We start from the raw sequence: 14,501 nt of genomic DNA on the forward strand, positions 1-14,501 counted from the left end.
TCGTTTCGCACGATGCAATTTTTACATTTTTGCTAAGAGCTGAAGCTCACTTTTGGTTGAATAAGTACGTTTATAAACCAAATTGTCGCAAAGGGAGTGATGGTAATCCACAAGCCATTGTTGAGACGCTGATTTATCCTCAATATTCATCAGGAAATCATTGGTCCATATATCTTTAAAAATTAAGCCGACAAGGGGAACGCTATAGAGATTAATGCCTTTGCCGGAATTGGAGGATATTTAAGACAAGACTAAGGTGCTACATGCCACACAGCTAATAACTCCTAACACAATTAATTTAATGAAGGAACGTTTTGGTGAGCGGTGGCGCGACCTTCGAGATTGTGCGATTGAACAACGCTGAAATATTTTTTATGAGGTTATGTGAAATTGCTTGTCTACGCAGATAAGTCCAAGACGATTGAAGTTGGCCTGTCGGCTGGTATTTATTAGAGCTAGCCACGGCGGTCACTTGCCCGAAATCATTTTTAAAATACAATGGCAAACTCTTATCTTTATATCTTAAATTATATGCGTTTTATTTCTTTCAATAGGCTCCTGAGCCAATGGAAACAGGCCAAGGTTAAAGCCCTGTTACGGTTTTCAACTTAATTGCATTTAGGCTGTAGTTTTGCAATCTGTCAAAGATTCACTTTCTAGGTTGACAACACCAATAAAACTTCGACTGAAAATTCAAAGTTGAAGTTCGTGAAACCAAACAATAGTTCAAGTTCAGTCTAAAGTTGAATTGCTTTAACTTCAATCAAACTGAGTGGAGTTGAACACCTTAATAGGGGTATTAATATTCATAAACTCACGTCTTTGTCCATGTAGGCAATATAATGATTTCAACTCTCTCTGACCGCTGTTTGTTATAAAGAATGTAGAATATAAAAGTGCACATAAGTGATTCCGTAGAAAAATGAGTGATGCCTATATATCGCCTATATATGGTATCTTTTTCCTACCCTAAGATGAATGTGCCGCTTCAAGTTAGCGAGATATGCTGTCAGCAGGCGTTTAAAAATATATCAAAACGTGAAAGGAGACTTGAAATCGGAGATTAGAGCAAACTTTCTGTAAGTACGGTACTATGATTACGATCGCTATTCGATTAGAGGATAAATAATATAGATGGTATACTTACAAATATATATAAATAAATAAAAATAACTATAAACTATAAATGGAGTAAAATGCAACAAAATTCGGTAGAGATAGAGAGGATAACAAATTTTACTGATAGAAACAAATCTGTTCACATCTTTCCAAAAAAATGTAAATTTCATCACCTTACATTAAATACCTATAAAATAAGAGCTCAGTTAGAGACCTCAATGACGTGATCGTTAGCTCTGCGAACGAAATATCTACTGTTATCAAATAAAAAGGGTATGTGTATTTTAATTGTTTTGAAGTTTCTTGCGCCACTGCAATTTCAATTCATTTTTCCTGCAACATTTTAATTAAAATATAAATTCGCACTTTTGACTTCTGAATTTTTTTTATTCGTTTATTTACTCGTTTTTTGTTTTCTTATTGTCTCTTTATGAATATGTTTTTGTTATTTAATTTACCTCATACAATTGTTGTTGTTATTATTATTATTATTTTTTTTTTGTTTTTTGTAAAGCGGCACACTTTCACAGATAACTTATCTTAAATGGTAAAATCAATAAAGTTGTTGGAGCTGACACTGCATTTTATCGACTTACTGTAATTGTTTACATTTTTTCTCTTGATGTGATACACTTTAATTACATTTATACATACATAAGGTATTAATAGACAGATATGGTAGACAAGCATTTATTTCGGTTCTAAAGCAGCGGGGTTTCTATGTACAAAGTATCGCAGGTGCTTATGTACTCGTAGACAAATTTATATTATACATAGCGAAAAATATTAATGTGTGGATATTTTGAAGTAAAGCTTTTTATTTAGGCTTGGTTGATAAATTATAGGTATATTCACATTGGTAATGGCAGACATACAATCAACTAATGAAGAAAAGAAATATTAAAAATCTGCAACCACTGAGAGTGTAAAATGTCTGATAGCATAAGTACCTAAGGTACATAATATTAGATGTTATGTAGTATATGTATATATAGAGTGGCTAAATGATAGTTAATTTGGAAAAAATTTATAAGAGTACACTGCACGTCACCAGGTTAATACACCTATGTTGCTGACTTTTTTGTTATTAACTTTCAGCAACTTTATTTGATTTTCTCATTTTTGTATGAACGACTGCTAAAGAACACATGCAATAATAATGTACCGTTATATGAATTTTGTATTTTCTGCTATTTTTAGTCAAAAAGTGTTTTCTTATTTTTGCGTTGCAGAGTTTGAATGCGGATTGACACCAAACTTTCAATAATTTCAGTAATTGAAACATCAAAAAACCTTTTTAGAAGTCGAAAAGTTATATACGATTTCTTACATAATAAATCGGAGTACGATGTCAACAAGAGAGCACTTTTGAGAAACGCATAAGACTCTTATAAATCGCCCGCCAAGATCCGGCCAAATGATGTTCTTAAAGTGAGCTCATCTGCTGTTTAAGGGATGCTAAGGAATGCTCCGTATTTGAAACTATTAAAACTAAAAAAAAGACTACCACCCAAGGTTCCCCGAAAAGAAACACAACCACATTTTGCACTGGAGGCCTCAAAGTTTGATTGGTGCTATGCTGTCTCTTCAGACGAAGAAGAAATTATTTCGGAAAGGTCGATGGGTACAATTATCATATCCATGATCTTCGAAAGGTGGAACTTCAGTTGGAACGACTAAATAGACGTGTGAGCTGTGTAACGGTATGAGGAGACATTTTCTAACGTGGTATATTCGACCTGCAATTTTTGAATGCTAATATGAATGCAACCGCGTATAAAAACATACTGGAAACTGCTTTTCTTGCTTGAAAAATTTGTTTGGAATTTTGCACGATACGGGCCTTTTTCACATTACATCAATAGAAAAGATGTGGGCATGGTTGCTTCGCAAAGTTTTCGATTCTGGCCGATAATATTCCACTAAAGAGGAGTTTCTGAAGGTATAAGAAATGCTTTGTCATTGATTTCCTTAAATTACATTGGAAAATTACTTCGCTACCCTATCGGATGTTAGAGATCATTCTCAACATGGCGGGATCCCCTCATTGTTAAAATAATATACAAATGTTCTTGGCTAAAAATGTTAAAGAATACCAAAAAAGCTGATATGTGCTAACCTGATGTCCTAATTTTAATTGTTAATTTATTTACAATAATAGAATTGAAATTAACCAAACTATTATTTAAACTTGAAGTGTGCTAACCTGATGAAGTGCAGTGTATGTACGTATAGGTTTCAAAAAATATTACATCAAAGTACAAGTACAAAAAAAAAAAACTTTCGTGTACAAATTATTAGACTTTTTTAGTCAAATAGTCGTCCATAACATACAATACCTGCATTAAAGAGCGTCTTACTTAAATATTATTGTTTTTTTTTTATTTAACTACAAATACGTAGCATTCTCTAATTAGTACTGCACAAGTAAGGCAAACGACGTAATTAACACAGGACTGTGGCGATTTAGTTTGTAAAAAAATTTAAATTCTATATTTATTCTTCCAAATCATTTTCATCGCATTCAAAGTTATCACCGAAAAAACACACTTTTCCAACTCTTTTTCCAGACTTCGAAACATTCGGAATAGTCTTTTTCCGGTATAACTTTCAAGACCCTATTTGGTTTTCATCACCTTACTTTTTGATTACAGTAGTAGACCTATTGGTGATTTTTCAGTTAAATAAGATCCTGGATAGGTAGGAAAGTGTATTACGAATTGATATATGGAAAATCGATTTTAAAAATTTTTGAGTTATGACTTCTTATTAGAAGTTAGCTCAAGATCTTCGATAATGTTATAAAATCTCCATTACAAGACCAGAAGATAACAGTTTTATAGTTTTGCAAAAGGTTCTTAATTTTTTATTTTCGCTAGCGAGGAATAACGATTGACTGGACTGAGGATTCCACAAATTGTAAAAGAGACAAAGGTTGAGAAGTAACAATAAAAGTGATATAACCAATTAAGCCTGAAGGACACTAATTTTGTCAAATACTCCCATTTTTTTTACATAAATACGTACTCGTACATATGGGAAAATAATACCAAATAAAAGTGCCTTTGAATATTTTTAATCCAACGCGAAGAGTTTGAAGCGCTATTATATTTGAACTGCTTGCAATAGCTAGTTGTAAAAGTAAAGTAAGCAGTCATATTTTTTACTATATGATAATGGTATGACTCGAAGATATTATAGCGGATGAGATATTAAATGAGGTAACTTCATAATTACCAACCAAAGAAGTTTTTTATATGAAAATATTACTTTTTGACATATTTAGGATTAGCATTAGGTAAAATATGTATATATATATGAGTACTGATTAGTCACGCGTATATCCTTATGAAACTCAATTTGCCAAAATTAATGAACTGTGAAAATAATTATGTACTTAGAGTATGAATGAGCAATTAACCGTTCACCAAGCGGTGCAGCAATTAGAATTTAAATTCGCAGCAATATATTTCATTCACACATAATTAATAAAAAAAATACGAGGAAATAACTGTTTGTTAATTTAATTAGTTTTGGTGTCACATATTTCTACGATATTTGTTGTTTTAAATTAAAATTAATTTTATCTTATTTTTAAAGCGTAATTTCGGATGAATATAATACAAACTTATGTGTGAAGTTTTTGTGAGACGGACTATTTATGCCACGAATGCAATTTATTTTATTTTATCTAAATAAATATTGAAACATTTGACAATGATTAAAAAGTATTATTTTAACTTTAAATTATGGCCAAATTACACATTAAAAAGTTATGTTGAAATAAGATTATTTTATTATTTAATTTTTAATTTAAAATGTATGGCAGTTAATTATGTTTTAGTATGTAGATTAGCAATCTGTATAACCGAGTGTCTTTATGTTTGTAAATCGTTGCACTTTTCTAGTAATTTAATTCGGTTATACAAATCTACTCTTCACTGTTGATTTTTACTCTGGTCTCCTGATGAAATACAGCGAAACATTTTCATTGGGAATATGCAACTTTTGAAAAACATTGAATTTAATGTACAATTTATTAGGAGATTTTACCGTTGCCTTGGACAATAATTTATGTCAAATTTCGTGAAAATATTTTGCCAAATATAAAAGTTTGCCATACAAGGACTTCATTTTGGTCGCTCAGTTATTATGGCAGCAACATATATGAATATAGAATAGCTTATATCGGCGATTTTGACGAATGAGCAACTTCTTGGAGAGAACAGGACGTGTGCAAATACTGAGGGACTAATTCGCGGATACACAGACGGACCGTCAGACGGACATGGCTAAAACGACTCTGCTCGTCACGCTGATCTTTATGAATATATTTTAAAGGGTCTGCGACGTTTTCTTCTGGCTGTTACAAACTTCGCGGCAAACTTAATATACCCTGCTCAGGGTATAAAAGTATCGTTCAGGTTTGCAGGTTTTATCAATGTATTTGCAATATTAAGTCTTCTTCACATTTCTATTCATTTCTATTGTGATGTTATATTCGATCACGTTGCATTCAATAAATATTTGCATACTTCTAAATGAAATTAACTTATTCATATGTCGGTAATAGAGATAGTAGGCCCTGAAATTTACTAAAAATCAAGAGATCTTCCTAGGTTATATCTTATTTTGACATTGACTTGAAATTAATTTTAATTGTCATTTAACTTGAAATCGCATTAAAAAATTCTTAATTTAGCTTCCTTTAATATAGTTATGTTCCTAGAGAAATGAAGACGATTCAGAAACCCTTCAGAAAATTGTAAAACTTTTGATTAGTTAATTATTGAAGTGATTCCCTGTTTCGTTAATTAATTTTATATACATTTTCTGTTGAAAGTGGAAGGTAGGAAAAAATAGAGCAGCTTAAAAGAGAGTTAAAATTCAAAAATTTTAAACATGTGTTCTCTTGAGTTATGTACGTTTTAGGAACCCTTTAGAGTTAGTATTTTGGACTTGTGAGTATTTGTTGAAAAAAAGTTGGGCTGCTCGAGCAAGGAAAACTTGAAAATATATGTATTGCCTAAAATAATTGACATTTCACACCCTATCCTCTTAAACATCATTATAATCTTAGTTATCAAGCAACCTCACATGATTTTCAAAAAATGTCTATTATTTTAAGATGAAAGACGTTTTTTGTGGTTTTTGAAAATTTCATCAGTTCAGCTCGCGTTTTTCTAGTTTTCGCGACCGTTAATACACTTTTCTTATGTCGAGTTCAGTTTTTTTTGAGTCAGCACGAAATGCTCTTAAACTCGGGTACAAAGTGATGGTGCTCAGACTTAAGTTTTAACTTTTAACTATATATATATATATATATATATTAAGATATTAAAAAAGAATAATATGGTTATAAAGCTGATGCTGTAAGGAAATCATTGAATTAATAATACATAAGTGTTTGTTACCAATATATTATTAATTATTGACCAAGATTGAAAATGTAGATTAGTACTAATGAATGCTTAGTTCTCATATTCAAATATTGTAGCGCGGAGCCTTTTGGTTTGTTTTTGATAGCAGAGTCGATAAAAATGGTTTCCATGACACCAAAAACCAATGAAAAGTCTGATGCACACATTAAATCAGTAATCAGCATTAATGTCGTCTACTAAAATTTTGTATTTGTTTGTAGTCTGATACTGACAACAACGCTGATTAACGTCAATAAAACATTCGAAGATCTAGAAAAAATATGTTGTAATAAAATTGTTTCTTTTAGTAAAACCTCCTAACCTTTGACTGAAATAAAATTTTACAATATTTTAAGGGATCATAGAATGTATATTGCTACGAGTGGCGAAAAGGAAACATGAATACCGTTAGTAAAAATTCACAAGCTGAATATTTTATTTTACATTTCGTCGACTAAATTTCAAAAGCTATTTCCATAAACATTATTTAAAGTAGTTAGCATTTTCGGCATTGTTTTACGAAGCACTCTGTACACACTAGCTGGTGTAAGGCCTTCCTTCACAGCTCCCATACATATTATCGAGAAACCTTGTTTTTCCTAAACATGCGCGTGTTAAAAAAATACATTTTCAATTACATTATAATTTTGGAATTAGCTGGCAGCTCTGAAGAGACGTCTACATATGAATTTTGTTACCTATAACTTTCTGCCAAGGTGCTTTTTGTTGTGTTGTTTTTGTTTTGCACATAATTAGCGACATAATTAAAGCTGCTGATTACATTTATTACAACAACTGTACAGTACTTATGAGATATGTATGCACTAGCTTTTACTAAAACACATTAATTTATTAAATTTTTATAATTTTGTATATATGTTTGTATGTTTATGTACACACTTACACATGTAATATGGCTTTAACACATTTATACACTATGCACATAGTTTCCTAATATCTATTTATATAATGTTAGGCATATATATATACACACAAACATAAAGTAAACAAATACATGTGTACACACCTAAGGTCACACATACAAGCGTATAATAATTATTCATTACATAAAATACAGTCGAGTGACTTTGCGACTGCAGCCATATTGCCTCGCATACATTTACATATACATAGTTACATATATTTACTTAACACTACATTTACATGATCGTATACATACTTACTTATAACAGATTTTTAGTTCTTTTGTCTTAAACTAGGTAGTTACACAATATGCATGATTCAGTAGCTACACAAATTAGATATTGACTTCAACTGTTTCACATTATTCTTTTCTTCGCCTAATCGCTTAGTTCATTTCACATTCCTCTACAAACTTGCAATTTAGAATTCTCTGAGCCGCCTAACGTTCTCCACAAGCCAGTGCCGTCCTAATAGCGTGTCCAGCTGTTGCGTCTGTGATGTCTGTATGGTATACTTTTAGGCGTGTCCTCCTCCTCTGCCATCTCGTTGTCGTTGTTCGTGTCCGTTTGTTGTTTGAGTCTTACAAATACCAATTCGAATTGTTTTCGCAGCTTGTTGCGCAGTCGCCGGAATTGCATTAGCTATCACGTGCCTGTCGAGAGGTCGTCTTTCAGCCACTGTGGTATGGGCCGTGAGCCCAGCTTCTTGAGCAGCTTCACCAGTGCTGTATTGTGGCTTAGATAGTAGCTGAATGTGGGAGAGAGCAAAAAACGAATGATTAGTAAAGCATTTATTGAGCAATGAAAATGCGAAATGATAATACTATTATAAAAGGAGAAGTAACTAACTAACTAACTAAATATAAAATTATAAATGAGTATCTGCTTAGAAAAATATAACTTTATTCTAAATTTGTTGATTCGCCAATTCAATTTATGGTAGATATGTATAGTACAGAAAAAAAATTATATCAGATAAATATCTCGTCAAATAATAATACGAAAATTAAAATCATACTTCCACATAAAGGACACCAAAAAAAAAAAAGCTAACCAAGGCCTTATACTCTAAAAAAACGTTTATTCCATAAGTTTGTAACACCCAGAAAAAAACGTCGCAGACGTCATAAAATGTATATATGATCATTTCAGCATGACGGGCTGAATCGATGTAGTTATGTTCTACTGTCTGATCGAACTGAAATTTCCCACACGTATTGTTCAACCCCAAGAAGATGCTCATTTGCCGGAACCGCCGATATCGGACCACTATAGCATATAGCTGCCATACAAACTGAACGATTGGAATTAAGTTATTGTAAGGAATCGTTTGTATTTGCGAAGGGTATTACAGCTTTGGTGCAACGTTTTTTCTTTTTTTCTTACCATATATGGAGGATCATAGGTGAAGTGGACCAAATTTTTGCTTCAATAAACCGATTTATTTACGACCAGGCATATTTAAATTGGAACAGGACAGAATATTTTTACTATCAAATTTTGAATATTATTCGAAAAAACTGTTCATAGTTGGTTGGCTTTCGAAATCAAGAACTTTGTCTTCAAATACTCTAGAAATATCGAAGTAATCACGTAGACTTTAAGGTTGCTCAATGAATTAGACGCATTTCACGTTTTTGCTTCTCTGCTCATGGATTTGGAGTTTTGAGGTGCTTCACATGAAACCTGATTGCCTTTAGAATGATAAAATTGTATAAAAAGAGTTTACCGAAATCAGCTGAAATGTTTTATGCCAAATATAACCCTTATCGGATACCGCATAAAGAAAATGATCCGAAATATAGAAACGGAATCTGTACTCGATGGTAACAAGAAAACCATATTTTTACTTTACATTGGCCATAACATTAACCAGACGCCAGCATAATAGAGAATGTTTATTAATGAAAGCCAAAATATCAAGAAAACATTTAACGTCAACCAAAGATGCCTTTCGGCTACTCCAACATACCTGGAGGTCACTTCCTGTATAATCTACGGAAAATTTAATTGCAAGTTAGCAAGCTATTGTAAAACAAATTATCTTCTATAATTACGAAATTTTTCCCGATAAACGCTACCTACACTTTGGAAAACGAAAAGTTTATTTTTTGAAGGCACTGTAAAATTGTTAGAATTGCATTCAATTCTACATAGTCGGCAGCAAAGATCAAGGAATTAGTCGAAATAAACGCAAGCTTCTCAGCTGCTCAGTGTGAATGGCATACGCAAAGAAGATCCGCTTCGATTTGCGAAAGAGTGCATGACGATGGGTGTTGAATCTTAGACCCGAATCAATGATTGGCGTTCAGTTGTTTTAATTTAGATTGACACGATGTCTTTCAATATTACTTTAATAATTTACCCAATATTGTGCGGTCCCATCATATTTTATGTAACAATTGATTTAATTTTTGCTTATAAGAAGACGAACGATGAGTGCTTCAAAATAATCTTGAAGTCAGGTTTGCCATGTTCTCTTCAGATCTATTCCATGAATAAACAAGATAATCCCATTTTCAGATGGATAGTTACCAAACAGGAACACAATGGGCATAACTATGAATTACGACCTAAGGGCGGCCACCAGCGGTCTGGCGCTCCTCCGCCTCCCTTTTTAACCAACCAAACAAATTTTTATTTGTTATTTAAATAAATTTCTACATTCATCATGTTACTATTGCCAATCATAGCATAAAATATTATTTCGTCTATCTTGGAATCAGGATATCGAAAAACATTTTAGTTTGATCAGTAAATGTTACTTTGAAATGAGTGGGTAAAATTCGCTGAGGGAGACGACTCTTGGAGTGTTCTCTAGTTCTCCTGGGTATTGAAAATACATAGCGGAAACGACGTATGAGTAGATCTGACGTCAACTAATGAAAAGAAGAACCGACTGCCGAGCTATTATGGAATTATTGCTATTTATGGTAATATTGATTGGAGTGAAAAGAATTGAATATTAAATTTTGGCTTCAGTTTTGTTCTTACTTCAAATTAATTTTTATTTATTTTATTTAATAGTCAAATATTTTATTTTCTAGCCAAATATTCTATTTAACCTCAATTATGAATTTAATCTGCCATAATAATTACATAACTCATTCAGTAAACACCATTAATAACCGGTTAATTAAAAGTTGTGCTGCCGCGCTGCCACAGATGCTCCTCTCTCCTCCGCCCATATATAGATATCTATATTTGTAGCCATTGTGGCTAGCTGTACATGTGTGGGTGTGCTATTATTATGCGCGTTGCGGTATTTCGATACAAAAGCGAACTTTATTAAAATCTACGAACTTAATCCAGTTTTAATTAAGTGGACATTATTAGGAAGCGCCCGATACTAACGGTGCATAAAGAATGTTGCACCAAAAACAACATTTAATTAATATTTTTTAATAACAACAAATGCATGATGCTACGTGGGTTCCATAGCACATTTCAGGCACACAGCAATAAAAAAAACAACAACAAAATTTAATGTGCAGCTGTCGGAAACTGTAATTTGTCAGCTAATTTTTGTCATCATTAAAAAGACCAAAAACAAGCGATAACTTCGGTTGCACCGAAACTATAGACTAGTTCGCGTAAGTACAGACGGACAGACTAGATAGACTCAGCTCGTCATACTTTTAATTTGTGTATTTATTTTATAAGGTCTCCGACGTTTCCTTCTGCGTGTTACGAACTTCGTGGCAAACGTAATAAATCCTGTTCAGGGAATAACGAAGCAATGCAAGCACCTTCCGAGCAAATCTCATTACTTTCATATAAATTTCCCTCCTCTCATATCTCAAATAGTGGTCGATCAAAACTTTCGACGCGAGGCTCTTAATAAGTTCCAGCCAGCCATATTTATATACTTTTGTGCATTGACAATGAGTGTATTAGATATTCCCAGCACTAAAAATGCGGTACAAACTAGTAATAGCTAGTAGTGCTTCATAGTTGATATGCCCAAGCAGCGAAGAAAGGCCCTAACTTGTAAAATGGAATAATGATTGCAGACAAGCTCTAAGCGTGAATTAGAATCACAGAATTTTCCGAAAGCCGTATTAAGTGTAGTAACAATTTAGGTGAACTAGAATAAAATTGGTCATGCCCACTCAAATTCGGGGACGTCACTGTTTATAAAATTACTTGTTTCAACGTTTTTCAATAAAAAAAAAATTAAATATACTATGTTATAACAATCAATACGGAGCTTTACGTAAGAGCATCTGTAAAGCAGACGCTACATGTTCATATATAATCTTTCACGTGCTTGCCATCGCCGACAGACACCACTGAGTGTGACTAGGAGTAAAGTGGATCAGAAACTAGCAAACTGAAGGGGAACTTTAAAAACGAATGAAAGCAGAAGTTGGAGCTGTCATTGCAGAATGCCACACACCGGCCGTCGTGTGATAACTACCACGCGGGCAGCACAGATAGCCGGAAAAGTGCCACGAGAAAAAGTTGGAAAAAAAGGCAGAAGAACCGAACATGTCGACACGTGTGTGGCCGCACTTATATACAATCATATAAAGCAGCGTTCTAGGTATATACTACGTATACTACTTTTGTTTGCACGCCGCAAAAGTGCCGGTTGAGGTGACAGTGAAGCGTTGAGCTGGCAAAGCTGGCGAAACAAAAACGGAAAAGCAATTTAGGAAACAGTGAAATGCACTTTGCCTAAACCAGCGGCGCTGCAGCAGCATCGTCAGTTTGCTTGCAAGCGATCAAGCATGTGAAATTGAGCAACAACAAAAAATCAAAAATAAACAACCAAACCGTTTAGATTTATGGAAGCATACAATCAGGCGCACAGCAGCAGTATGTAAATTCCTCACAATCTCAATTGAATTTCGAGATTCTGCAGCAACCACCCACCAAGCGGAAGCGTGCAAAAGCAACAACAAACGCCATTTTGCACTTCACTCGGCCACTCAACAATCAGCACGCATTCCGACATTTCACACATCAATTGTTAGCCAATTGTAGACGCTCACACCAGAAATATGTTGGCAGCCAACCAACACTCACACACACATACAAGATAATACTCACCGCTGCAGCAGCTTGGCGCTGCGCTCGTCCATCGACGGGTACTGCCGGCCCTTCGATTTGCCCAGACATTTATTGCGCTTTTCGCTGAGAGCCTGACAAAAGAATCCCTTCTTCGCATCGAAACGCAAATGATTCGAATAGTCGAGCGTCGGTTGTATTTTGAGGAAGCGCTGCAAATCGCTCATCACATCCACGGGGTTGAGTCGTAACTGTTCGCCATCGATGATATGCAGTTGTTGGGCGGGATAGTAGGCCAGCCAGTGCTCCAGGTGCTGGGCGTATTTACCGGGATTCAAGCAGCGATTACGCAAATCTTTTAGAGCTTTCGGCGCCGAGTCGCTGGCTGTGATTACCTGTAAAGAGCGGAAAGCAATATTTTAGTATGTACTGTTATAAAAGCTTATTGGGACTATTGTTTGTGAAGTTTAATTCAGATAACGATATTTTATTAAACAGTAAGCTTACATTTATTACATAATTAAACAAATATTCGAGTAGATATGTCCTGGTGTTTGACCAAGAGCTTACCAACAATTTTGCGCCCATAAACTTTGCCTTGATCTTCCCGAAAGCGAAATGAGAAATGAAGAATCTTTTGAACTCATAATACATGTTTAAGTACGACTCTGCAATGCGTATCTTACTAGCCGTAAAAAGTTCTTGAGTACAGTAAATAAGATATTACTGGGCTCGGAGTCAATACTAGCATGTTAAGGGGAAGCGGTTGGGCCAGACTAGAGTCCTCAAAAAATGTATTCGAGTATATAAAAAGATGTATATACGGTGTTTTTTTTTTTGAACATTAGGTTCCAAGAAAAAATAAAACGCCTATTAATTATTATGGCTAATAATTTAGCATAATTATTAATAAGAGTTTCCCATTATTTCGAGCTAGTGACCGCCGCGATTGGCTTGAATAAATCCCAGACGAGTGGCCCAATTTCCAATCACTTTTTGCAGCATTTAGGGCAGTATGTCGACAATAATGGGCGGAAAATTATCTTCCAAGGCCTCAATTGTATCAAGCTTATCTGCGAAGAACCCCCAAAATCCCTAAAAAAAAATTCAGCGGTGTTAAATCGCACAATCTTGGCTCACCACGCGAGATAATGCGCTCATCAAATGTTTCCTTCAATAAATTTATTGTTTCATTACCTATGTACCAAAGGTCATCCACATCAATATCATCCAATTCAGGCACAAAAAATTCATTTACTATTGCCATGTAGTGTTCTCCATTGACTGTAACATTATGGCCGGCTTCACTTTTGAATAAATATGGACCAATGATTCCCTCTGTCCATAGAGCATAACGAACAGTGACTTTTTGAGGATATAATGGCATCACCGCAATAGCTTGTGGATTATCATCACTTCAAATACGAAAATTTTGTTTATTAACGTACCTATTCAACCCAAAGTGAGCTTCATCGTTGAACAAGATTTTCTTGTGAAAATCGAATTTTTGATCATTTCGTTTTGGCATCATTCGCCGGACGTGCGCTTGATGTTCGTTCGCCTTCAATTCTTGAACGAGTTATATTTTGTATGCCCGCAAACCAAAACCCCTCACCCCAATTGTTGCCCGCGATGGCGAATGGACTCATTAGGATCTTTTTCGATACTCTGCCATAGCAGCAATAGCGTCTTTGGTGTGCAAGGTTTTTATGTCGACCGCATATTTCACGTCGACTTCACGACTTGCAAAAATTATACCGGAGTAAGTTTGTTCAATATGAAAAGGAGCCAAACTGAACATGAATCAACTAAAAGCTGTCAAAAATACCAACTCCAAAGGGTATTGTCTCATTGAAAACCACACGTCTAAAAATACACCCGTGTTTGATACAAATTGACAGCTACTGGGCCAAACTTCGGAATCACCTTATTTAAAAGCGACACAACGAGCGACGGTGTATTATGAACACTTGCAATAATAAGAAAAACACTAATATTTTACACTTCATTCTGTTTTTTTACGGTA

At 34.2% G+C, this 14,501-nt stretch overlaps 1 protein-coding gene across 5 annotated transcripts in view; it reads right to left on the bottom strand.

The window, feature by feature from the left end:
• Positions 1-1,485: 1,485 nt before the first annotated feature.
• Positions 1,486-14,501, bottom strand: part of sfl (N-deacetylase and N-sulfotransferase sfl) — a 247,841-nt gene continuing 234,825 nt past the window's right edge. For all 5 annotated transcript variants that reach the window (XM_036365340.2, XM_036365327.2, XM_036365307.2 and 2 more), the window contains 2 exons: positions 12,518-12,870; positions 1,486-8,210 (listed from right to left, as the gene is read on the bottom strand). In XM_036365340.2, the coding sequence (XP_036221233.1) occupies positions 8,108-8,210; positions 12,518-12,870 (456 nt within the window). In that variant the 3' untranslated portion in view covers positions 1,486-8,107. The remainder of the gene's footprint in view (positions 8,211-12,517; positions 12,871-14,501) is intronic.

The sequence above is a fragment of the Bactrocera oleae genome, chromosome 6 (genome assembly GCF_042242935.1).
Source record: "Bactrocera oleae isolate idBacOlea1 chromosome 6, idBacOlea1, whole genome shotgun sequence".
Lineage (NCBI taxonomy): Eukaryota > Metazoa > Arthropoda > Insecta > Diptera > Tephritidae > Bactrocera > Bactrocera oleae.